A 26,086-nucleotide genomic window follows, 5' to 3' on the forward strand; every position below is an offset into this window, starting at 1 on the left:
ATCAAGAGGAGTTTATTTTAATTTCCTATTGTACGTATAGCTATTTTCCAGAAAAAAATATTTTTGGCCGCCTAAATAATTGAAATCTACGTATGTGCACCGCAACTACTCGACGTTGCTCGACGACTATGAGTTTGCGGCGCTCGCGGTTGAGACTTTGGGTCCCTGGTCTGCCGACATGAAAATATTCATGGTAGCACTGTCGGCGCGGCTGGTCGACACCACAGGAGACCCCAGGGCTGGCGCGTACCTCTCTCAACGTATTTCCCTTGCCATACAGAGAGGTAATGCCACCAGTATCATGGGGTCCATGCCGCAAACAGACCTGTTAGAAGGGGTATTCTCTTTATAATTGGTTCTTTTTTTTTTGTAGGTAAGTATATTTTATAGTAGATTATTTTATTTTATTTCTAGGTTTAATTTTGTAATATTATATTTTAGTTTAGTTAGTCAATATAGATTGTTTAAGAGCTTTATGAGAATAAATATTTTCTTAGATGACATTTTAATGTTAAAATGTCTCTCCCCGTATCCGTCCGAAACGTTTAGACTTAAATTTTTGACAAGGCACACGAAAGGTAAAGTGAAAATTTCACATTTTTGACGTATTTCACACAATTTCGCAACTTTATGTTTGAAGCAGCTTGCAAGTGAAGTTTTGGAAGTAATATAAAAACTTTGCTGTACTAACTATAAAATAATGTGAATTGTGATAGTTGGATATAGATTTAGTGTCTTTAATGTTTATTAAACGACGTCAAATTACACGCAAGTAATAATATTTGAGCGGCAAGTAAATAAGTGTAATTATTTCTTTCTTAAATATATAAGATAAAAAAAATTAACTCTCTATAACAAGTTTCAGTACGCAGATACGACAACAATCTATACCCCGAGTGTAAATTTATTCGATAGCGAAACGTGACGTACGCGTTTGCGTTAAGTCTCATTTTGTATGGGATTTTGAGATGCCAAAACGTCCCGCTTGGCGCGCTGTTTCTAAATCCCATACAAAATGAGACTAAACGCAAACGCGTACATACGTCACGTTTCGCTATCGAATAAATTTACACTATGGCTCTGAGGCTTAGGGGTTACGAAACTCATGAAGCCGCCGACAACGTATGAAAGATAATATTTGCCCTTGAAGTCCAGACGTTGCGATTAAAATGCGTCTCGACGCTGAAGTTCGGATAGGAACACAGATGCGATGAGACGACTCAACTGAGCATATGCTTCATTTTCAACACAAGTAGCTACTCTAAAATAACACGATACGATGTGACACCTCGTGTGTTCGGTCGCATGAACATATATCAAATAGCTACATAAATACTTTGTTAAAACATCGGTAATTTAGGGTTATCAATATTTTAAGATAAGATAAAATAAGATGATAAAATATAATAGCACCGTCCCACCTCCAACGGACTAACGTATAACCGGGCGCAGCGGCGGAAACGCCGAAATTTTGTAAGGTTATAAATATAAGAGAGAAATCATTAGTAGCGTAGAGAGTACCATTTTGTGCCATTTGGCGTTGAAACGCTGATACGTTGTGATTGAGATACGAGGAGCTATTTTAGATAGCTTTTAGCTCAAGTGCCTATTGTAGATATAAGCTAATTATAGTAATCCTCTGTATATATCCATTATTTAAGTATCTTGTTATTGTAAATTGAATGTTATTGGGAATATAATAATAAGTCATATTACGAGTATGTCCTATATATATGTCATTGAAAATTCAGGGTTCTAGCTTTAGGCAGCATAAAATGGCTTCGAGAAAAGGATGACCGGTACGGCCGCGCCTTTATTTTGCTCGACTTGGCGGGGCACTGTGGTGCTCCCCAATTGAGTACAGGTCCAACAGAAACAATAAGCGGTCGCGCTCCTATACTAAATAAGTACAGGGCGCCTATACCCGGTCACCTCGAATTGTCTAAAATGCTCCCTTTTGTGTTGATCTGTGCTAATTTAATAAGTTTTATAACATGCGTTCAAGCACATCGTCGCCTATAGCGTAGGCTGGTAGGGTGGCTGGTACACGTGGGCGAAGAGAAGTACCTGCGATTCAAGCTATTTACGAAAGGGTTTGTTACTTAAAAACCCACCCGGAAAGTGTGTAGACCGGTTTACTACCAGAACAAGAACTCAGTTCAGTTAAGTTCGTGTAATGCAATCATTTGGTCATAAAGGGCCCACACAAGCGTAGGGGGAGTATTATAAAGAAAGTTATACTTAAGTCAAAATATGAATTTACTAAAATAATATTCATCATCATCATCAAATTTTTTATTCAATAACAATATTACATTGTGTTTGAAAACTCTTAAATCTAGGCACATGCATACAAAACATATTTCAAAATTGATTCATATTACTGAATTTAAGAACTATTTATTTCAATCATTTTACACCATTTCTATCTTGGCTGTAACGTAAATGGTTCTCTGCCCTTCAACAATAATATTTATAAGGAAGGACGGATATTCTGTATTTTATACCGTATTTAATATATTACCTATATTTGTCTTAAAACGTTATTCTTCGCAAGTGCGATGAACAACATTAGGTATTTGTAACACGAGCAATTATTAAAATTGTAAGCTCGAAACTTAAAGCCATTGGCTTCTAATAGGGAGTATTACTGCAATGTTCTGCCGCCAGAGTGCAGCACTAACACCTTTCGAAAACCATAGAGTAACTTATATTATACATACTGTGCCTTAAACTGTTTTTTGACAAGTTTTCACAGGTAATAAAAACATTGATGCATAAAAGCGGTTTATTTACAAAGGGCCTACCGGAAAACGCGAAATACGAAATTTAGATATCTGCCTCTTCATCAAATATGCGAAATTTCGATTTTCTTATTTCGCGGTCGACCCTCAAATTGTGATGGATTGTAGTAGTGGCGCTTCTACGCAGAGTTTCGCGTAATATTCCCTATTAGATTAAGGCCGTAACGCCCTTTTAATGCTTAATCTATTTTTAGTAATTCATAAATTATTTATACACGATTTAGCAAATGTACATATGAAATAATATCGATAGTTATAGATAATCACCGAAATTTTAATAACAGTACTTTATTTGGTCCAAAATATGCTAGTCATATAAGAGATGGCACTACGTAGGTGTAGTATTGCAGATTCATTTACGAATGTCGGTAGGTAATAAATTTCGTTTACTTTTGTCATGTTGTGCAGAAAATGAACTGAACGAAGTCCTTTTGTCATATAACTAGGGTAGGGTAAGGAACAGTGGCTCTGAAAAAAATAGCCGGGTACAGTGGCTCACTCAACCTAATTCCAACATGAGAGAGGCTATTTGCTTCCCTGCTCATACAGCAGAAATATTCAGTAATCCGACAAATTCAATTGGACGAGCCATGGTTATTCTAATAGGTAAGGATGTTACAGTGCATAGCGATATTTGGGCGAATGTGTTTGCGTTGAGTAACTGTTCCCTCCTTGACCCTACGGTCACAGACTCTTTGTTGGCTCACCTATGGTTAAAGCTAATTTGGTTGTCAATATTGCTATGACATCCCAAATGTAAACCATAAATGGGTCAAAAATTAAAGTCCGCGACTATACAGAGCTTAAAAACAGACCACGTTGCGAGTTAATAATTGTACAATCTATAAGAGAGGCACATTCATTGAACGTACATCAACCTCTCAAGAGGCCGATCTTTTTTTCATGTTTGAAATGGAGAAAGAATTACGCAAGTCGTTTACTAACAGGCTCACGTTTTATTAATTAAATTGAATTAAATTTTCTAGAGCATTGAAAATCACAAACTATAATTGGTGATACTTTCCTACAGCTCTTTTATATCGCTTAACTAAGGAAACCCTTTGATTTATGTAGATTTGTGTCAAAAGGTTTTTAACTTGGTTTAATTAAATAGTGTTTTTTTTTTTACCCTAAGGTCGCTTCTGCTTTTCTTGTGTTAGTGCACCTTTTAAAAATATCATAGGTTACTCTATGCGTCAAAGTTGAGCGGTTATTTTTTTTTGGCTACGAGTATTTTGTATGTATCTTGCAGCGGCGGTGCAGTGTACTTTACTTTTTTAAATTAAAATGTTAGGTATCTTATGGAGATTCATATTTTCTCCTGTTCCTTTACTTACTCTTTATCCGGCCTTGTCCCATTTCTAATATAGAGTCAGCTCTCTTAATCCTCCTTCTCCAGAAATATCGTTTCATATATATCCTACTTCATTAAACAGCTAAAATAATTTTGGAAACACATTTCTCGTTTTATGTCGTGGTTTCCCCCAGACACGTACGTGTTTGAATGTCCCTTCAGAATGTCGGCAGTGGAATTCCACAGTGGATTACATTGTCAGACAAGCAGCCGGGCCGGCAATAAAGGTAGGAAATACCTCTTCACCGCGCGCCTGCCACAGGTTGGCGTCTTATGGAAGCAAGAATGCATAACCCTTTTTATTACAAATGTGCTTAGCTACGTGATTTACGAGTCTATGCGTAATATGAACGAATAGATTATTTATTTTCGCACTGAGCCTATTAAGGAGTACCTAGGACCAATTTGGTAGCACCATAGCTGAAAGAAAACTGCATTCGACTTCTATAATCGTAATCTGTTAAATTTCCTTCTTTTTATATTTTAGAAGTCTCCATATTGTTTCCAATCCGTATAATATAAATATCGGTATATAAAAAACAAAGGAAGTCATACTAACGACATGAAATTTCAAAGAAAACAGGACCTTTATGAAATAGATAAATCCAACGAAAAACATTTTCATGTAAAATGTTGCCAAGACGAAACCACAAGGCCCGCACTGTCAATAAGTTATCAGTCCTCATGTAGAACCACGCTTCTAACTCTATAAGCCCTAACTTTACAAACTTTACACGTTAGTCAAAATATGTGGCTTAGCCTTTTCTTTATATGAACTATTGTAAGAACTTATAACTTAAAAACAATTAATAGTGAATATTTTTTTCACCTCACGCCCATGTGACGGTAGCGAAACGGCCAAGCCACTGAATAATATAACTTTAAAAAAAACAGGAATGATTTAGCGCTTCTGTAATCAATGGGCAGAGCATTCCACATCCAGACAGCACGAAAACTGAAAGAGTTGTTGTAAAATTTTGAAGAAGAAGGAGGGGGATCAAAATTAGAAGATTTTGTAAGGATCTAGGTGAGGAAAGAAATTTAAACCGGGCTTTAAGATAACAATTAGTATTGAGATTGGGGTGAAACAGAATATACAGGAGGGAAATAATATGTGTGTTGCGACTGAATCGGATAGGTAACCACTTGAGATACGACTGCAAACTTAAAACACGACTAAATTTGCGTAACTCGAAAATAAATCTAATGCAGACGTTTTAAGTCGTTCGAGTTTGTTCAACTGCTTTTCAGTAAGGTCTAAATAGCAGATATCATCAGCATAGCCCAAAATGGGCAGAAAGTGAGACTGAGCAAACGAATTTTTTGTGACGAGAGGCAGGAAGTTACGAAGTCGACGTAGGGAACCAACCGTAGCAAAGATTTTTCTGCTCACCTCACTGATCTCTGAAATCATGATGAAATCCAAGAAAGATTTTTTTTCTTTCAGTCATTTACAACTCATCTAGACGATTCGTAACTAACCTAAACTTAGTGAGATTGCGTAATTTTGTCACAGAGTTCCTAGGGCCATCTTTGGCCTCATCAGATCAGCTCGTTGTCATTATAACAGAGTTGTTCATCGTTGGAGTTGCCGTTGAGTAGGCTACGGAGACTGCTTACCATCAGGTAGGCCGTATGCTTGTTTGCCACCGACATAGTATAAAGAATTATAACATTGTATTGTCATAAATATGCCGAATTTTACCTCATTCTGAAACCAACAAGAGGTCGAGAATGGTTTGCAAACATTGAAGGCTGTCTGCCCCTTTGCTGTGGAAACACCCAGAGAGGTAAGGGCTTAATTTTCTGATTGAACCAGAATAAAAGGGTACTCCTTTTATATAAACCTATGTCATAAATCAAAGCATGACTTATATGCACACATGTCGCTAAGTATTGTCTAAAATTATAAGTTTGTAACTGTCTGTAATATTTACATACTATCCTTATGATTATTGATATTATAATAAGTAAAGAAGATTTAATCACGAATAATGTTACTACTCTGTAACCAAAAGTTTGAATGAGGCTCGAAGCAGGATGTGTACACATCATCCATCCAGAGTTAAACCCATTTTAGAAAAGCGGTCAAGTGCGAGTTGGACTCGCCCATGAAGGGTTCCGTATCATTTATGACGTATTAATAAGAAGCTACTTACGAGATCTCATTCAAACCAATTTTCGGTGGGAGTTTGCATGGTAATGTACATCATATATTTTTTTTTAGTTTTATAATTGTGTTATTTTAGAAGTTACAGGGGGGGGGGGGGTTACACATTTTACCACTTTGGAAGTGTCTCTCGCGCAAAATATTCAGTTTAGAAAAAAATGATTTTAGAAACCTCAATATCATCTTTGAAGACCTATTCATAAATACCCCACACGTATGGGTTTGATGAAAAAAAAAATTTGAGTTTCAGTTCTAAGTATGGGGAACCCTTAAAACTTAATTGTTTTTTTTCTATTTTTGTGTGAAAAATCGTAATGCGGTTCACAGAATACATCTACTTACCAAGTTTCAACAGTATAGTTCTTATAGTTTCGGAAAAAAATGGCTTTGACATACGGACGGACAGACAGACAGACATGACGAATCCATAAGGATTCCGTTTTTTACCATTTGGCTACGGAACCCTAAAAAGGTCACTTCTGTGGAGAATACAATCGAAGTAAACGACGTGCGCGTAAAAATTAGTTTTGGATTCCCTTAACTTTGCGATATCCACAGGAAAGACGCAAACGAGTTTAGTAAAAAATGTGTATGAACCTAATGAAATGACTTACACATGTAGGCAAGCGTTCACTCAGGTTCAGACACATAATTAATATTTCCGGCGGCGAGATGTTGCTACAGATGTTGATTCCACATATAAGTATACTGGTTCACTTCGGCTGAGGGCTCGCCCGCGGTCGATACACCGGGAACAACGGCCTAGCTCCGCGTCGCGTGCAGCCGCCGCTTCCTCCCCTAGGTGTTGGCATTTCCCATTCCCGACACGCGCTGACCCAATGAATGTCGCCGCGCCTCACCTTCACTTACTCACCCGCCTAAAAATACGCTTCACTACACTACATATATCTTCAGAACGACAACACAAATTTACTATGTCATTTCCTTTCTATACCTAACACTTTCATTACCTTATTATTTTTGCAACACAAGTGAACTCCCGTGATTCGAACGTATTTTAAGGGGTTGGCAACTACCTTATGACTTTCAAATTCATGTCTTCAAAGGAATAGCATTAGGTTTACGTTTATTAAAAAAGCGGCCAAGTGCGACTCGGACTCGCCCATGAAGGGTTCCGTACCATTTATGACGTATTAAAAAAAACTACTTACTAGATCTCGTTTCTAACCAATTTTCGGTGGAAGTTTGCATGGTAATGTACATTATATATATATTTTCATTGATGTAAGTATAATTAACTGGATTCACAATCAGCCGAAAAAAATGGCCCCGCAAAAGTAATGCTCGAACAGCTTGAGCATGAGTTTTGCTCCCAGTCTCGTTTCGGTCGTCGACAACAACAACTGTCAAACATGACGAAATGTTCTGTGAAAAAATGCGCTTATAATAGCAAAACAACAAGAAGAAAGGATGGCATATATTTCTTTCAGTGAGTTTTATTGATATTTTAACAGAACTAATGTGAATTCTTCGTAATTTTATGGTATTTAATAATTTATTTTGTTGATACAAATTAACGGTTGTCACGGAACAAAAATCTATGGAGTTCACATTAGATTTTTATAATACCATTTTAGTGACAAGCAGGCATACGGCTCACCTGGTGGCAAGCGGTCACCGTAGCCTATGGAGTCCTGAAACACCAGGGTGTCACATACGCATTGCCGACACGTTTTTTGTTATTGTATAAGGGCGGGCTTTATTATGCGTCTGAAGATGTATTTACTGTTTACAAACAACTGAAACTTTTTAAAGTCATAACATGCGAAGGGGAATAAACCATGACAATTCTACATAGCATCTAATTTATTGAAAAGATTCATGCACGTCAACATTTTTACGTCATGTCCACCAGAAGAAGAACATAACAACAATCATAGAATTGTTGTAATAAAGTCGATAACCAACCTGTATCTAACTGTACGTTTACATTACATTGCGAAAAAAGAAAGCTCCAAAAGTAAATGTAGACCAAACAGACAATTATACAACAAATTGAAATTATTTCAAAGAAACTAGGTGTTTTTTAAGTCGTTTTATTTTATATTTATGTGCGCAGTAAAATGTTCTTCTAAAGTAGTATATTCTAGCAGGGCAATTGCAGACTGCATGTTGTCATTTAAAACAAAGACCATTCATACAGCTATATCAACCTATAGTTATTAAAAAATATATATATATATTTTATTTAAAAACATTAATATTCAAATAATTTGTATTCATAAAGCGACTCCATTCACAGCTATTCATTTTGACGTTTATACAATGATCAACTTACGAAAACGTCACTTAACCATAAAGTATTCAAATTCATACATCTAAAAAAGTAATATATATGTCTATGGTGCAGTTACTAATTACATAGTTAATGATATAACTGTAGACTAATGTTTATATGATTTTTTAAAACAAAAATACATTTTTTCTTTTTTTTTTAGCCACACAAGCAAAAGATACCTTCGCAGCACTTACGTCTCAAACTCAGTCTCATGAAAATGATTTTACTGGAAAGTATTTTTTAAGCTTTATTTTTTGAATTTTGCCAAATTTTTTGCACGCCCGGTTCGTAAGTTAGAGGGACACACACACACACAATATATTTGATTTTCGGCGTGATTGTTTTCAAAAGCATTCACTCAATGAATAAAAAACTTGTATGGAGTCGACTTCTAAACTAAGAAGCAGCTTACAAAATACATAGGTATATGTTCCAAATTAAATTTAAATAACTGTTCTAAATTTTTGCTGTCTCCGTCAAACGGTCTCTAAGAAAACCGCATTTAACCAATTTGCAAGACCGAAGTGATTCCATACGTGTTCCGTGAACAAAGTTTTGTACGGAACACTAATAAATATATCCAATAGTTTCCAGGTTAAATGGCTGTGACATACGGAGTTACGGACAGACGGACAGGTGGACATTATGACGAAACTATAACGGTTCCGTTTGCCTTTTGCCTTTGCCATTTTGGCTACGGAACTTTAAAAACATCTGCATTTTAATTCATTAGTATGACTGTAATGGAAAAACTAAATTTATTTTTAAGGAAGCGTATTGATGCTAGGATGCGTTAAGGTCATTTTCTGTTCTTAAATTAAGTCATTACGCAACTGAAACGTTCATTTGAACTTGAATCTTAAATGAAATAATAAACATATACATGAAGGTTCTATTTATGTAATTCGCGAGAGTGAAAATACCATTTACAAATTGGTCATTCAAACTAAATGGATATTGTTCATGAAAAGTCAATAAACGCGGTTGTAAATTTAAACATAACGCTAGATGTGTGGACTGAGATGCGCGTAGCCGCCATCGACTCCCTACAGCCCAAATGGCGCCGCTCGTCCAACTTCCCCACTTAACTTAGCTATAAAACCAACTTCCTCGCTTATTGGCGAACACTGCAATTACTTTGAAACAGGGATCAAGCTACTACGAGCTATATTCAGCATTTTATTGGAAATAAATGGGCATTGTAGATTATTTTTAATACCAATACCTGACCAAAAAAAAAAAGTTAAATAGTTACATTTTCCAGCAATAAACCTTTTCTTTTACTGCGTCTATTCTTTGTGACTCAATATTATACTTTCAGTATTGCCCACGTTAATTTTACCCCTTACAGCACAGACTGATAGGATCGTGTGTTGGACTTAGAAAAATTCTACCTTTAACAATATTCAAGTTTGATTATTATTGGTATTGAAAGCGGTTCGTCTATGTTTAGAAGTCAACAAACTGCTGGGTAAGCGTCAAGCGTGGACGTATTCGTAACAACAGGAAGGTTCATATAGATGTTTTTGAAATTCTTTAATCTAGAGTTATGTATTCTGTTTTTTTCTTTTTTTTTTACTAAAGTAAATATTATAATTTTATATGATATTTAATAAGTAAATCAACGTAAGTAAAGATGTAAAATTTTAATTGAGACATAAGTTATAATTATAAAGCACAATCCTGCGTGTCAGGACGGATTTCACAAATTTGTATGTATAGCACGGTCGTGTGTAACAGAACCATGTTTGTTATACTGTGTTATTTTACTGAGTACGTTTTTATTTCATTATGGCCGTTAAGAAATGATTTAGTAGCCAAAATTATTGGCTTAACTTCGAAGAAATTTATTTTGAGGATCGTGTGTGCAGGGTGCCTAGCTAAAGTGACAATCACTATCACTCTTCCATATTAGTGCGACACTGATAGTTGCGTTTCGTTCGCTCCGGAGCGTACACGATTGGCATGTTGGCTACGCACACAGTATCCTACTCACACTTTGTCGGTTGATCGTGCTAGATCACCTACAAGAAGCCGCTCAGCTGAAATGAGCATATTTTGTACGTCCAGTCCATTTTTAGGGTTCCGTACCCAAAGGGTAAAACTGTCACCAGGCTGTATCTCATGAACCGTGATTGCTAGACAGTTGAAATTTTCACAGATGATGTACTTCTGTTGCCGCTATAGGACAAATACTAAAAAGTACGGAACCCTCGGTGGGCGAGTCCGAATCGCACTTGTCCGGTTTTTTATGAGCAACCACAGAAACATATGAAATCAATATGGAAGGTATAATAACGAAATGAAAAGTATCATTCCATATGGCTTAAATGCACCACAAAAGGCTAATACAAATGCAAGACGTAACATTTTTTTGTTCTCGTGCTGAAAGGGTTACTATTATTAGTCATTGTGGCACACTTGCGTTTGATCGTGTTGTATAATGTCGCAACCCTTAGAAAATTACTTACTTTCACAAATATCTCCAATGACTATTTTGATAAAAATTGATTTAGTTCATATTGTTAGAAATTTAAGCCAAAACTTACGTAAAGAATTGAAAAAGCATAGGTTCACGTACGCGTTTAATGGCTACGCCCAAGGTATCGTGCTATAGCGTTTGCAAACGGTTCATTTCTTAAAAATATAATAGGAATTTAGAACTATAACAACCACCGAATTTTGGAGCAAATTTGTAACTGTTTGGCTTAAGTTATTCTTGTAAAGTAGTGCATTCTTCAAACAACCCAAAATCATAAATACCGTACAATGTTTCAAAATTCGAACTTTAATTTAATTAATAAATTACTATATTTTGGTATGTTTCTTATCACTGTATGCTTATTCAAAGTAGACCATCACTACTATCATGTTGTAACACTTAAATGAAGTTGTGATATAGTTTTCATATGTGAAAACTGTTGGAACACAACAACCCAGTGAGGAGCAAAGCATATTTACATTTACGGTACCCAAAGTGGATGAGAATGACAGTATAATGATATGTTGATAACTCCAAACTATGACTGCTAGGTAAAACTGGATTACAAGACTTTCCAAAATCCTCACAGAACGATCTGGGATCAAACCTTTCAATAGCAAAACTACTCCAAAACTTTTCGTCAAATGTACCAACGTTTTAGGCAAATACGAAGGTAAAAATATAAAAAATGAATTAATTTTCACTCTCATACAAATAGATACTATTAAGTAACTATATAAGTAGCTGGCTAAAAGTAATAAGCGTTCAGTTTAAATCAGTAGTGGATTACTTTTTATCGTGAGCTATATTTTAGTTAGTCAGTAATGGTCTGCTCGCGATTACTGAATCACGAGTCGAGAGGCGTGGCTCCCACTTCATAACTTGGCGGTAGCGGAGCGCGGTCACGCGATCGCTTACTTTAAATATACACCACACCGATTTATCACAATTAAACATAAGCAGTTATAAAAATACCATTCAAAACCTTTTACGGTGATCAGACAGGAAAATCTATTTTGGTTGTTAACGCTCCATTATAGGTTTACCATGACGTTGACAGTGTGATGACCCTTATTCCACTCTTGATGCGCTATTATGAAAACTAGAATCAGCTGGGTTTCCACTGCGGAAGGGTAATAGGAGATTAATATCTATTTAACCCTTAATCGCATATGTAGTGTAGGATGCAGCTTAGACAACAAAAACTTCTAATTGTATGAATAATTAGGTGAAAGGTGAAAAATATTTGTTCCTATATACTTATAGTATATTATTTCGGACGATGTCTTTTACCAACATCAATGTGCCTGCTCTTCTTGAGCCGACTGGCATTAACAGGGATGATGGCGAGAGGCTTGATGGGGTGTCCTTGGTTCCTTGGAGCTTAGGACGGATGTTAGTATGGGATGCTACCTGCGAAGACACGCTGGTACCGTTCCACCTCTAACGGATTAATGTAAAAGCAGGCGAAACGGCAGAAAGCGCAGAAATTTCGAAACGTTATAAATATAAGAGCCTTAAATCGGTAGAGAGTACCATTTGGCGTTGAAACTTAAGGTTTATTGGGGTCCCAGCTCGCACAAGTTTTTTGCAGAAATCGCGAAGCATCTGGTTGATGTAACTGGTGACCGAAGAGCTGGAGGCTTCCTTGCAAATCGTATCAGTATTGCGATACAACGAGGAAAGGCCGCCAGCATCCTTGGTATGTACAATACCTCAAGGGCCATTTTTAGTAATACCTCTATATATATGTCCATTATGTAAATAAAGTAATTTATTTCGCGAGTAAAACTAATCCATTTATAGATTTTTATTCGAATTTGCGCAGTAAATTAAATTAAGAAGTGTCTTGTGACAGAACATAAGACAAAATGACAGAAAATTTGGAAAAAGTTCAAAGTTGATGATTTTTATTATGTAATGTATGCGGTTTTTTTTTCACAAACATTGTACCTTTCTGATGCTCTTTTACCAATAATTTTATGTTTACATAAATAGGATTTAGGGTTTACCATTGAATTGCCGACAGACATTTAATCGAATATTATTTAAAAGACAACGTTTCAAGTATCTTCATTTCATCGACAAGTCATTGCGCCGAGGTCTCGATACTAGGTAATTTGAACCGAGGTCTTTTAATTGGCTTATTTCAATAAAATTCATGTCATGGCTTTTAATTTCGGGTTTTTTTAATTAATTTTTTTTTACATGTAAAGTGTGGCTTTTCTGTCCACAGTTGGTTTTCTTGGGGGTCGCAGTTCTAACCTAACCCACTTCTGGCAACAGTTCGTTTTCTTGGGAGTCGCAGTTCTAACCTAACCTAACCCACTTCTGGCAACAGTTCGTTTTCTTGGGGGTCGCAGCTCTAACCTAACCTAACCCACTTCTGGCAACGTCTAAGAAATGAATTGCAATGTTTTGTAGTTGTGCCAATTAAGATAATTTGAAACAAATCAGCGATTAAGTAATATTCGTTAAATAGTATTTCTACGTAGTAAGATAAATTTAAATAAATAGTAGTTGAAATAAAATAACGCCAAACAATATTCAGAATAATATTTTCGGGTCAGAGGTTAGAGCCGGTGTAGCTTTATTTGACGTTCATAAGCGCATTGTAATATGCCTACTTGAATAATAAACTATCTTTATCTTTATTACTAGTACTAAAGTTTCGAAGAAATAATATTCGGATTTAGCCTATGTGAGTTTTAAAAATGATTTAGCAGTAGGTAAAATCGATGTTTATTATTTAACAATTTTCCAGAATCAGTAAACAATTACGTGTCACATAATTGTATTAATTTCGAGTAAAACGAAAAATCATGCATTAAGGGTTAAGCGGTCAGATTTCGTCTTATCTAACATTCGACCAAGAAATAGTATGAGAATGTCAAAGCTAATTGTAGACGGTGCTTTCAACGATGGTTTCTGTTACAATGCCATTAACAAATTATACAATTAATTCAACCAGGGCCTCGAAAATATTTTACCCCGGAGCCAACAGCAACTTAGATCAATTTTTCCACGTCTACACTTGATCTTTATGGCTGCTATATCTGTAATTGTTAATCGTAAGTTGTAATTGTATAATTGTATTTACCTGTTTGTATAACAAATTATTTAAAATTTCATAGGTAGCGCATTCCCAGGACCTTATCAAGAGAGATGACGGTACCTGGAGGATTCGTAAGAATGCCGATATCGAGGAGTTAGTGGCCGAACCCTTTATCATCGGCGAAAACAAAATGTCACAAACTTCGCTGGTTCGGCCATTTACTGAGGATGGGTGAGGATCGGGGTGTTAACGAGAGCTTATTTGGGACGACCGACTGGTTGCCGTCCAGTGGGTCGGCCCAGATACCGCTGGAGCGACAGTGTACAGGCGGATCTGTGCCAACTCAGAGACGATAACTGGCAGGAAGTGGCACAGGATCGGGACAGGTGGCGTTCTCTCGTTTTGAAGGCCAAGACCCTCTTTGGATCACTGCGCCACAATAGTTAGTAGTTCGTAGCGGATTGGATCTGTCTGTAAGGCTATAAAAACATATGTTCAAATAAAATAGATCCGACCAGGTCTCTTCCTCCCCGAAAAGTGACTGGTAAAATATCAAATGATGAACTGCACAAGTTCCGAAAAACTCATTGGTACAAGTCGGGGTTCGAACCCGCGATCTGCGTTGCTTTCCTTACCGCTACGGCGGCACCACCGCTTATGCATATGATTACTCAGTACATAATTATATTATTAGTATATTTTAGTGTCAAATATCGCTACAATTAAGTACTTGTTGTTAAATGTGATTAAAATGTTTGGCACTGTTATTAAAGAGAAATTTAAATAAGCGCAAATTAACTAGACACCCGAGACCGATTTGCATAAAAACAAACTGCCCGAATTAATAAGCGGAATTATTATTCTGAATACTCATTGAGTACGAAAACGTTAAAAATTAAGATTAAAATCTCTCCTGAGCCGAATATTATACACTTTAAAAATCTTCAATTAGTGACTATATAAGAATAGGTTCTTAATCTTAGTTTCAATAATAAAGGTTCTCGTTAACAGATGTTGCGTTCTAACATATTTATTTTATGGAGGTGCAAATAACCATTGAAAGTAGATTTAAGAGCGTATGTTTTGGGGTTGTGATCTATACTCGTAGGAGTGTAATTGGTATACTGTAACCGTTCTTGAGGTATTAAATAAAGAAATAGCTCGTACTTTTGTACTAAATTAATGACTACTTAATTTTTTACATTTTTACCGTGAATTTTAGAAGAACGTTTGATTGAAATGTAAAATGCAAACTATGTACTTATTTGATTTAATCAAAAAAAAATTCATCTACGTGCTCGGATATATATCTAAGAAATGAAATAAATTTTGAACATTTTTAATATATAGTTACCACTGCTATAAACATATATATTACTCTGCTCACTACATTATTCCAATTACAGAGGTAATAATTTTAATAATAGAGGTATTATGAAGAGTTAAAATAACGGAACTTTTTAGCACATTTTCGATTAAAGTGGTTTTAGTTACGATCATAGACATATATATTACTTCGTAAAGACTGGCTTTACGAGCACTACGAATGGAGCCAATACATGGGTGTCAAAATTGCTTTTATGTAGTTACACCGCTGCGCTCAGTCGTGTGGCGAATTGCGCAGAAAAAAGAAAGAAAGGGCCTAAGGTCTCTCTCAGGCCATTTTTTAAGACACGTTTTTTAGAGGCGAGAGTGCAGTCTACTTGCGCGTATGTCTCTGGCCAAAGAGACTTGATTGTATCCTTGCTCTGACCATCGGCCACGTAGTTTACGCAGTATATGACAGACGGCGCTATGTTTTGGTTAACGAGACTTTTCGGTCGGAATTGTATGCATGGGCTGATCTTTACTTTTTTAGATCTATGGTTGCAATGTGTTCAATTAGGCCAAAATTAAGAAAAACACTTAAATCTAAATTGCATTGAAAGAGGTTCCATAATTTCAACTAGGCCTTTTGATATAGTGGTATATAAACTTGTAGAAATTAAATAAAACGGAACTAAATGCTGCATTATAAAAAATGTTTATTAGGAATAATCTTCAGTTTGGCCCACAAAGTTGCGAACGCTAGGCGGTGCCGCTATCGTGCACCCGGCCAATAGGCTACCATCTCTTGTTTGTGGTATTATCTCTTGATTTAAATAAAAAGCATATTTATGTTTATAACATTGTCCTATTAAATTTAATTGAATAACAATATGCAGGTATATAGAAAGTAAAACTAAAAAAAATCACAAACAAACCGCTCCCCGCCGTCCACGGTGCAAAGGCGCCCATGATGCTCGCAGCATTTCCACGCTGAATTACCATGGACAGCCTTTGTACTAGGAACGACTCGGAGCGGGGACCCTCCCCCTTTTGCCTGAGACGACGGCCTAGTTCGCGTGTAAAACATTTTGCGTCCGCTCCCCAGCAACCCGCCATTTCTACCGCGAAATATGTACCCTGGGAAAATAAAGGCATATTTTTGCGTCTTTAAAGCCGCTTGCGTTTCGGCTGACGCTCGGGCCGTGCGCGAGGTACGGCTGATGTGGGAAGCGGCGAAGGTGCTGACGCACGTAGCGTCCCACACCAAACACCGCCCCCGTTTCCATGGTACTAGGGTCAGGCCATCGGGTCGTTTGCCATCGGTGACGACCGGTCTGGCCTAGTGGGTAATGACCCTGCCTACGAAGCCGAGGGTCCCGGGTTCAAATCCTTGTAAGGCCATTTATTCGTGTGATGAGCATGGATATTTGTTCCTGAGTCATGGGTGTTTTCTATGTATTTAAGTATTTATAAATATTCATATATTATATATATCGTTGTCTAAGTTCCCTCAACACAAGCCTTATTGAGCTTACCGTGGGGCTTAGTCAATTTGTGTAATAATTTCCTATAATATTTATTTATTTATTATTATTATTATCGGTGCGGCTAAGACCAGGGGGCTCAAGCACCGATGGGACACAAGCCGACCTAAGGGCCCTCTGGACAGTATCGTTGAGGGCATGGTGACGCGGGTGCCTCCCTACGCAACGACGACAACTCAGTGCGTGATGGCCTTCAGCACCCACCATGGAACCGCAGATGCATAAGTGTGTGGTTGGCATACATCGCAGCCCAGGCGGGGAGCAACAGCCACGCGCAGTGAGTCACTGAATTGTCCTATTTATTAACATTTGTTTTAAATATAAAACATAATAAAATAGGCGTTATAAAGCGCATTCACAGGAAGATTCCCGTAATAAAAATAACTGTAAGCATTAGGTTAATACGCATTCCAGGTGCATTATTGACATGGTCCCTTCTGAACCCACTAAAGCGGCGGATTTCTCTGAAATATCTTCAGCAGCCGTTGCTCCGTATTTAGCACATTTTCTATGCTGTAATCCCTAGTTACCAGGTGCAGAGTCTGTGTGTACTGCTATGTTGTGTTATTAAAAAAATATAAAAAATAATTTGCTCGTTGAAGTTTAACGACAGTAGTTGGACAGCGTCATTGAGAAAGATTTTTTTATTATAGATTTTATAAACATAGATAAAGACAGCTGGGAACAAATAGTAATTATAAAACGGAACTTACAAATACAAATACATTTATTTTACAAATTGACATGACATGAATCATTAGTAATTAAATTAAAATTAACTAGAAAGTTTCACACTAGGTTAAGCCTGTGTCGTGAGGACTGGGGGAAATTAAACATAGGATTTAATAACAAGATGCGTAGGATACAGATCTGATAATTAGAGGCTGAACTTAATCACGTATAATTATTTCTTAAGTGTTTTCAGTCGTGAAAGCTTAAATCAGAGTTGGAAGCAATGTAGCCGTAGCATTTTTATTTTTATTACTAGCAACTATATCTTGGAGGCCAAACCACACATAGAAGCTTTTAGCGCACACATGCGCATATATAAACGTGCCTATCTCTCCAAGGAAGTCAATAAGCCTTGGTTCTTAGACATGTAATCATGGCTTTTATTCAATACCTACTTCTCAATTGTTTTAAAATATTACGTATGTCCTTGGTCATAGACCAAATTTTCATTATGGAATTGTCTAGGTCCCAATCAACCAGGTTGCATAATAGATATGATATTATCTACAGGGTGTTTATTTAGTCACCTGCAATAATTTACGGGCTGAATATATAGGTCATATTCAACAGCTCTTACTATGGGACCAATTCCGAAATCGGGAATTTTTTTTTACTCTCTAGTCTCAAGTAAAGTCATGGTCAAGCAGCCAAAATGTATGAAACAGCCAATTTTTTTTTTGCATTTTTGGAGCTGGTCCCATAGTAAAAGTTACTCAGTGGGACCTATTTATTCACCCCGTATATTATTGCAGGTGACTATCAATAAATATCTAGTCTATTACGAGTATAACCGCGCAGCGGCATTGTGTTTAAAAAAAAAAATCGGCCAAGTGCGAGTCGGACTCGCACAGGAAGGATTCCGTGCCATTATCTATAAAAACGGTCACCCATCCAAGTACTGACCCCGCCCGACGTTGCTTAACTTCGGTGATTGGATGAGAACCTCGAGATTCGAAAGAAATATTTATTTTATTCTGTTTTTAGTATTTGTTGTTATATCGGCAACAGAAATACATAATCTGTAGAAATTTCAACTGGCTAACTATCACAGTTCATGAGATACAGCCTGGTGACAGACGGACGGACGGACAGCGGAAACTCAGTAATAGGGTCCCGTTTGACCCTTTGGGTACGGAACCCTAAAAAAACAAGTTACTTACAGTAAGTGGCGGTGGTCAGCCGGTCGATTGTGTCTTGTTTGAGTTTAGAGTTCTTCTTGCCCATGGCGGCGGCTAACTGTCGGCGGACTTCGGTACCAAGTCACTTGGTCGACACCCGCAGTGACGTTTTACATATTACTCTTCCCCTCACACGACGGACTACCTGAAAATAGATTTACAATTAGATATACCAAGTGCTTTTAAAAGAAGGGTATTACCTCTACCCTAGAATTAAGGTTTTTAGTTACTTTTATGAAAGGTCCAAATTGTTACTAACCGCCAGGGATATCAAATTATTTGTACAAAGATGCATTAACGGATTAACTGGAGCATTTGCTACCGGTCTCTTTCTGGTATAGCATTTCTCTATTTCTATCTCAACCAACATAAATTATAGCTGTTTTCCTTCTCCTGAATATTGTAGGGCGAGCGACGGAAAGCGGCGTGACGTAAACGAAATACTTTATTTTGGCGCGTCTTTTGCGAAAACAAGCCATTTATAAGATAGCGATAAATCAAGAGCCTCATTCGCATCTTATAACGTATTTTATTTCATAAAGTTGACGGTGATCTATTTAAAAACAATATTAATCTTAATTTCAGATCTCGCATAAATCAATTAGACAATAAACTAATTACGTGATTCATACCAAAAGCGTTAAGACTATGAATTACTACTAAGTCTTATTATTTTCAAACTGCTTCAGATATGGAAAAAAATTTGAATGGAATGGAATTCTGGTACCTAGGAAAAAGGGAAAACTAATAAAAAGGGGAACCGACTTTAAAGAGGATAAAATAAAATACTATCACATTTATATGCGCTAGCAACTGACACATATGTATGTTTGAAGCAAACTAAGCCAAATCTTAAAAGCGTCAACACACTGTCGAACCGAATGCCGACCCTGGTCGACTTTTTTGAGTGCAAATTTTGTTTGTTAATGGTTACGATTTAAGGAGTTTCCTCAATTCCTGATGGATTAATCATGAGATTATTGAATTTAAAAAACACTAGATTCATCCCGAAAACGTCAGGCTGCTCGTAACAAAGGAAAATATATTCCGAACAATAACAAATCAGCACTCACAAAACTGCCTGTTACTGTTAGTTCAATTACCAACTTACAGTGGTAATTTTGCAATTAGTACAAATTAGCCGGAACCCCAATGTTGCACACACCACGCACGCACCTATACGTGTCGCCCACGTGTATCTATTGGTTTAGCGGCGTGCGTCAACATTTCCCACTGCGGCGCACGCAGCCCACGCTTTGCACGAAAAGGGCCACGTGCACGTAACTTTACATTATTTGTATACCACGTCGGTCCGCCTGATGATAAGCACTCACCGTAGCCTATGGTATTAAAATCTACAAAGAAGGTGCATGATTCTCGTTCCCACTATTATATGGCATTAATACGTAGCGAGGGCCGCGTGCACGCAGGTGCGTGCCGTGCGTGGGCGGCACTTCGGAACAGGCCACGCGTTTGTCAGTGACGTCATTTCGTGCGTAGCGTGCCCGTGTACTGCTGTGGAAGTATCTACCAACATTTTGATACGGAGCGTTTTTGTAAGCGGATAGAAGCTTACGAAGCGCGCCTTGAATGTCCGAGCTTTTAGCGTGAAGAGCTCCAAAGGCGCTCTGTATGTAAGAGCGCGAGAAGCGCACCCTGAATGTGTTTATATCCACTTGCGCAGCAGTGGGGTGCCAGCTTAAACCAATGTTCCAAAAACTACCGTGATGAGTGATTATTAATTGGATTATGCAGGTGGAAGACTGCACAGAGAAAACATTGCTAAAGATAGTAATGTTACTTCATTACGTGAGTATTAAACATGTGGCTCATAATTGAATATCCTGGGTTTTACTTGGGTAGTTATCGTGAATGTAGAGAAATGTATTCGCCTTAATGTCATAATTTAGGTAGAAAATACGGCCAAGTAGGTACAGAACGAGTGTAGTGGTGTGACGTTTTACGCACTAGTCTATTTAAAACATAATGGAGCTGTCTACTTGAAAACTTAAAATTGTACCTTTTAGCGTTCTGTATTTATCTTCCGGTAGCACTGAGCACACACACACTCCATTACAATTTTTTCAGTGAACCACTAACTCTATTCCCTCAATGATTGAGTTCGTTATCTGAAACGAGGGAAAAACGCTGTTACTACATTAAATTTATTATAAAATTATTTCGCACAGCATCGAGGTTCCTTCGCTTCCAGCAATTGAGCGTCCAATCCAGCAAACACAGACGATATAATGCACGGAACCAGGGATCGGAAACCGGTATTTTTTGTATGGGAACGAAAACGGTATTTTTTCGTTCTTTGTTAATTACTTCATTTCTAATTAGGCAATCTAATAATACGAAGTCGTTATCTGAAAACACAACTGAGTCCTACATTCAGAGTATTAAATAAACCGAAATATATGGTTATTTCGATGTTTTTGCAAAAAACCGGTTCCGATCCCTGCACGGAACTATAATAGCAAATCCTTTTCAAAATATCCTTGTGATTGCTGAGTTATACGTATCTTAGAGCTTTAATGTGGTACCTCTGCGACCGTGTGTTCCCCTAATTTAAAAGTAGGCAGGTATTAATAATTCGCATTGCATATCGATGATATTTAAAACGCTGGAATAAAAAAGGTTTTGACTCTAAACTTTACTTTAACAGATTTAGTTGAAATTTGGTATGAAGATAATTTGAGTAATGGGGAAGGACCGATTTAGATGTCATGGTCGACATCTTTGATTTAGTTGAAAATGATGGGTACCATAGTTGACTTTGTATCTAAACCTAAATAGTTATTCACCTCAGACGTCGCTGAGGGTGAAAAGAACCCGCATCAAATCATTTTTATAATTATTCCGCATTACTTGACATTGTTTCAAAATTAACTATAACCTTTACTTAAAATATTTCGCATGTAATAATAAAATTACCGTGAAACCTGGCTTTTTTACTAACTCGCGGAAATTATTATAATAACGTCAAACCCTACGAAAAAATACAATTTGTGTTATAATGGTAATTTTGTATCTTGCCTATGATTTCCAATCAAAGCTTTATATCTAAACTCATGTCATCCAGAAAAAAGCGGCCATGTAGAGTCGTACTCGCCCATAAAGTGTTCCGTACCAAAAAAATACTTTTTTTACTTTTATCATTCTCTTATTTTAGAAGTTACGGGGGGGGGGGGGTAACAAATTTTACTTTTTTCAAGACCTATCCATAGATACCCCTAAAATAATAAATAAGGGCTGTTGACTTATTTACAATCTTCGTAGTGGTAATTGCTATAACTGTCCTAAGTCCAACGGTCTCTGAAAAAAACGCATTTAACTGATTTGCAAGACGGAAGTGATTGCATATGTTAACGGCACCAATCATGGTACATTTAAGATTACTTTTTGGGGTATTTTTGATAAATCACCGACATCTGTAAAATTTCTACCTCTTTAAAAGTTGAATGTCCAATTCGTATTTTATGTTTCCTATGTATTTAATGAAAGCTACTGCATTTGGTTTCAATATTATTAACAATTTAAACTATATTTTTTGCTCCAGTCATGGGATAATGGCGCCATTAATTGTCAAACTAACAAATTTCAATGAAAAAAATAAACTTAAGCAGCTCTTTAGCTCTTGTTTGTGGTAAAATGTGGCCTGCGTTTAAAAACTGATATTAAATACTAGGTTTACAGGATTTGTCTATACCCTCTTAAGGCCCAGCCATAGAAATGAAAAATCCAAAATTTGCCACTGGAATTTGAACCTATAGTGCACGGAATACAGTAGATTTTATTTTGTTTGAAAATTGCACGAAACAAAACAAATGCAACTCTGTCCTAATTGAATATGATTTAAATTTCATCAAACTGAATAAGTCCTATAGGTAGGACCTTGGGCCTTACGAGGATATCATCCCAATACTGGCGCCTGTTCCATTATAGGGGTGTTTACTCGTACTATAAGTATGTATGTATGTATGTCACTTTATTGCACATAAACAGGTTAACATAAAACAGACAAAACTAAACAAATAAACAAATGTTATGTATAAAGTCAAACTTATCCCTAAAAGGGATCTCTTCCAGCTAACCTTTGAGAAAACGCGAAAAGATCAAACACTAACAGGTAAAAACAAATCAATATTAACAGTAGCAAAATGAGAAATTTAGATACACATAAAAGTAGGACGAGAGCAATCAATAATAATAAAATAAAATATATAGTAGAAAACCCGTAGTATGAATACGTAAACTATAACATATACATAAACATAGATACACCTATATATAAGATACATATTATAAATAAATATATGCATACATAAACATATACCCCTTTATTCATAAACGTGTATGTACTAAAGTTACGATGCGGCTAATAATCGTTTGTCTCTTCCCATCATACCAATACGTTGGAAAGGGACAAACGATTATTAGCGGCATCGTAACTTTAGTACACGTTTATGAATAAGGGGGATAATATATATACACAAGTGTTCCGTGAACAAAGTTTTGTACGAAACACTAGAAGCAATCACTACTAAGTAAATAATATTAAAAATAAATTATCAGAATGAATTTCCCAGGTGCAAGAAATAAACGGTCCCTAAAGCTGAAATTTGTGGTGGCCATTAAGGTTCCGATTCACATAATATAAATGACTGCTGTAATAAACGCCGAGCGAAGTTTTTCGCAAACTATGGTCTGCAGCTAGTAATAAAGAGTAGATAAGTTGTATAATATTTTCTGCATATTTTACCACAATCTATCGACATTTAGCAAAAAAGACTTGGATTGAATCGTCATGATGCATATAGACATAAGTTGGGTATACCTTATTTACTTTATTGAGCTGAACTTTTTTATTTTCAATGATAGCACGCACATAACTCATGATATAAGCCATATGTATGAACTCGCACTAAACACTAATCAATAAGTAAACAGGCCCTAAGGCAAGTGTACACGCTCGTAAGGGCCTTATAAGATAAAAATTAATGATTGACTATCTCCGAAATGGAGTTAATTAGAATATCGGTGTCTTTGAGAAAGTTACTTAATTTAAGCTCAGGAATGCACCCTCGAAATTAACGCAAATCAAAAAAAACACGGTGTATAAATTCGGTCACATTCGCACCATGTTTGGGAAAGTATAAAGTTTATACACTACTAATAGTAGGTACATTACAACATTACACTACACTAGCTTTTCGGTGAAGGAAAACATCGTGAGGAAACCTGCATACACCTGCGAAGAAATTCAAAGGTGTACTGAAGTCCCCAATTCGCATTGGGCTAGCGTGGGGACTATAGCCCTAGCCCTCTCGCACATGAGAGGAGGCCTGTGCCCAGCAGTGGGACGTATACAGGCTGAATTATTATTTATTTATTATTAATAGTACATTGTGATACAAATGTGCTAAGTTGGTCATTTCACACGAGGCGATATTGTGCGCGCGAGCTGCAAGCGAGCGCGCAATAAGTAAGCCGATGTGTGTAATTACCATAGCACACGCGTTTCATACGACGTTTTTCAACACACTTTCGAGAAAAAAATACTTTCATATTAATCAAATTTATTTAAACTTTAATGCACAAAATATATACAACAATGTACAAATGCCATTATCTACCTGTCAACCATAGGGCCAAACAGAGACACTTACAATTGGGGCAGAGAGAGAAAAAAAGGCAATGAATTAAAAAGAAAAGCAAACTGATATACTTATAAACTACATAATATATTACCAACCATACATAACCATACATATATAGTCAACCATAGGGCCAAACAGAGACACTTACAATTGGTGCAGAGAGAGAAAAAAAAGGCAATGAATTAAAAAGAAAAGCAAACTGATATACTTATAAACTACATATATATGACATAAATACAAACATACATACATACTATAAATATAAGACACACATACATACTATAAATATAATACTGAGGAATATTATTTGAACTCTTGTTTTTGCAAATGCTTACCTAACATCCGCTTGAAAGAAAACTTACTTGGAGCTTAATTATTATTTTTTTAAATTGTCAAATCGGTTAGTAAAATCTGTCATACTTTAAGTTAACCTGTTCCGTCTAACAGGACAAATTCATGAAGTTTTTTGTGACCTATTTACTAAACGTAAACTCGTGCCGTCTGCATAAGTTATGACTCTATCATAAATGCGTTAATTATTTCACTACGCTGCGAGCACGTCACAAAAATAAGGGTCCGGGACGGAAAAGCTGTGAGCTTGTTTTTAATCACTAATGATTTGCGTGCCGATTCCGGCACCTAGTCTCTCGTTTTTGTTATTGATCAGAACAAATACCCGCCCACTCATGGCGCCTTTTCATAAGTTTCATATAATATTCATTCTGAAACTGATCATAAGAACTAAGTAGCTCGGCTTTTAGGTATTTGAATAATATATACTATTACCAAACCAAAGAAGATTTACCTTTTATAATCTGGATGTAAGTATATGAATCGTGTAAATAATGAAACATCACCCGATTACCAATTACGTTTCAACGATGGCAATCTAGTTAATGAAGAAGATTTGAAGTTGAAAGATAACCTAAGTATTATTTTTTTAATATGACGCTGATATACACAATAGGTAAGCTTGTACCTTGTTACTAGTACTTAAAGATCGACAGATCAAAATAGAAGCATGACAACATTACATACGAGTATATTGCAAATACCGCCATATTGCATCCGGAAAGCCCCATTTGCGGAAAATTATAAAACATAGTACATTATTGCAGAGGCCGGGAAAGAGCAATTCGTGGATGAGTTTCTATTCTTTTTCTCCGCTGCGCGTTATCCGACAAAGAAGGCGAATCCACGAATTCTTGTTTCTGCCGAGGCATATATTTACAGTGCTTTTCTCGATTTAAGCATCAACCAGCGCTCAAATCGAACCTTCACATGAAAGACCTCACAATATCCCTCTTTAATTAGGGTTCCGTAGCCAATTGGCAAAAAACGGAACCCTTATAGATTCGTCATGTCCGTCTTTGTAAGTAGATGTATTCTATGAACCGCATTAAGATTTTCACACAAAAATAGAAAAAAAAACAATAAATTTTGGGGGTTCCCCATACTTAGAACTGAAACACATTTTTTTTTTCATTAAACCCATAC

General features: G+C 36.6%; 1 protein-coding gene across 2 annotated transcripts in view; it reads right to left on the reverse strand.

Moving 5' to 3' along the window:
- Positions 1 to 26,086, reverse strand: part of LOC133516324 (frequenin-2) — a 247,580-nt gene that overhangs the window by 139,366 nt on the left and 82,128 nt on the right. The window contains exons 2-3 of one of the 2 annotated variants that reach the window (XM_061849225.1): positions 20,947 to 21,055; positions 18,909 to 19,071 (exon numbers count right to left, since the gene is read on the reverse strand). In XM_061849225.1, the coding sequence (XP_061705209.1) occupies positions 18,909 to 18,972 (64 nt within the window). In that variant the 5' untranslated portion in view covers positions 18,973 to 19,071; positions 20,947 to 21,055. The remainder of the gene's footprint in view (positions 1 to 18,908; positions 19,072 to 20,946; positions 21,056 to 26,086) is intronic. The other variant, XM_061849216.1, reaches the window with a different exon arrangement.

The sequence above is a fragment of the Cydia pomonella genome, chromosome 1 (genome assembly GCF_033807575.1).
Source record: "Cydia pomonella isolate Wapato2018A chromosome 1, ilCydPomo1, whole genome shotgun sequence".
Classification (NCBI taxonomy): domain Eukaryota; kingdom Metazoa; phylum Arthropoda; class Insecta; order Lepidoptera; family Tortricidae; genus Cydia; species Cydia pomonella.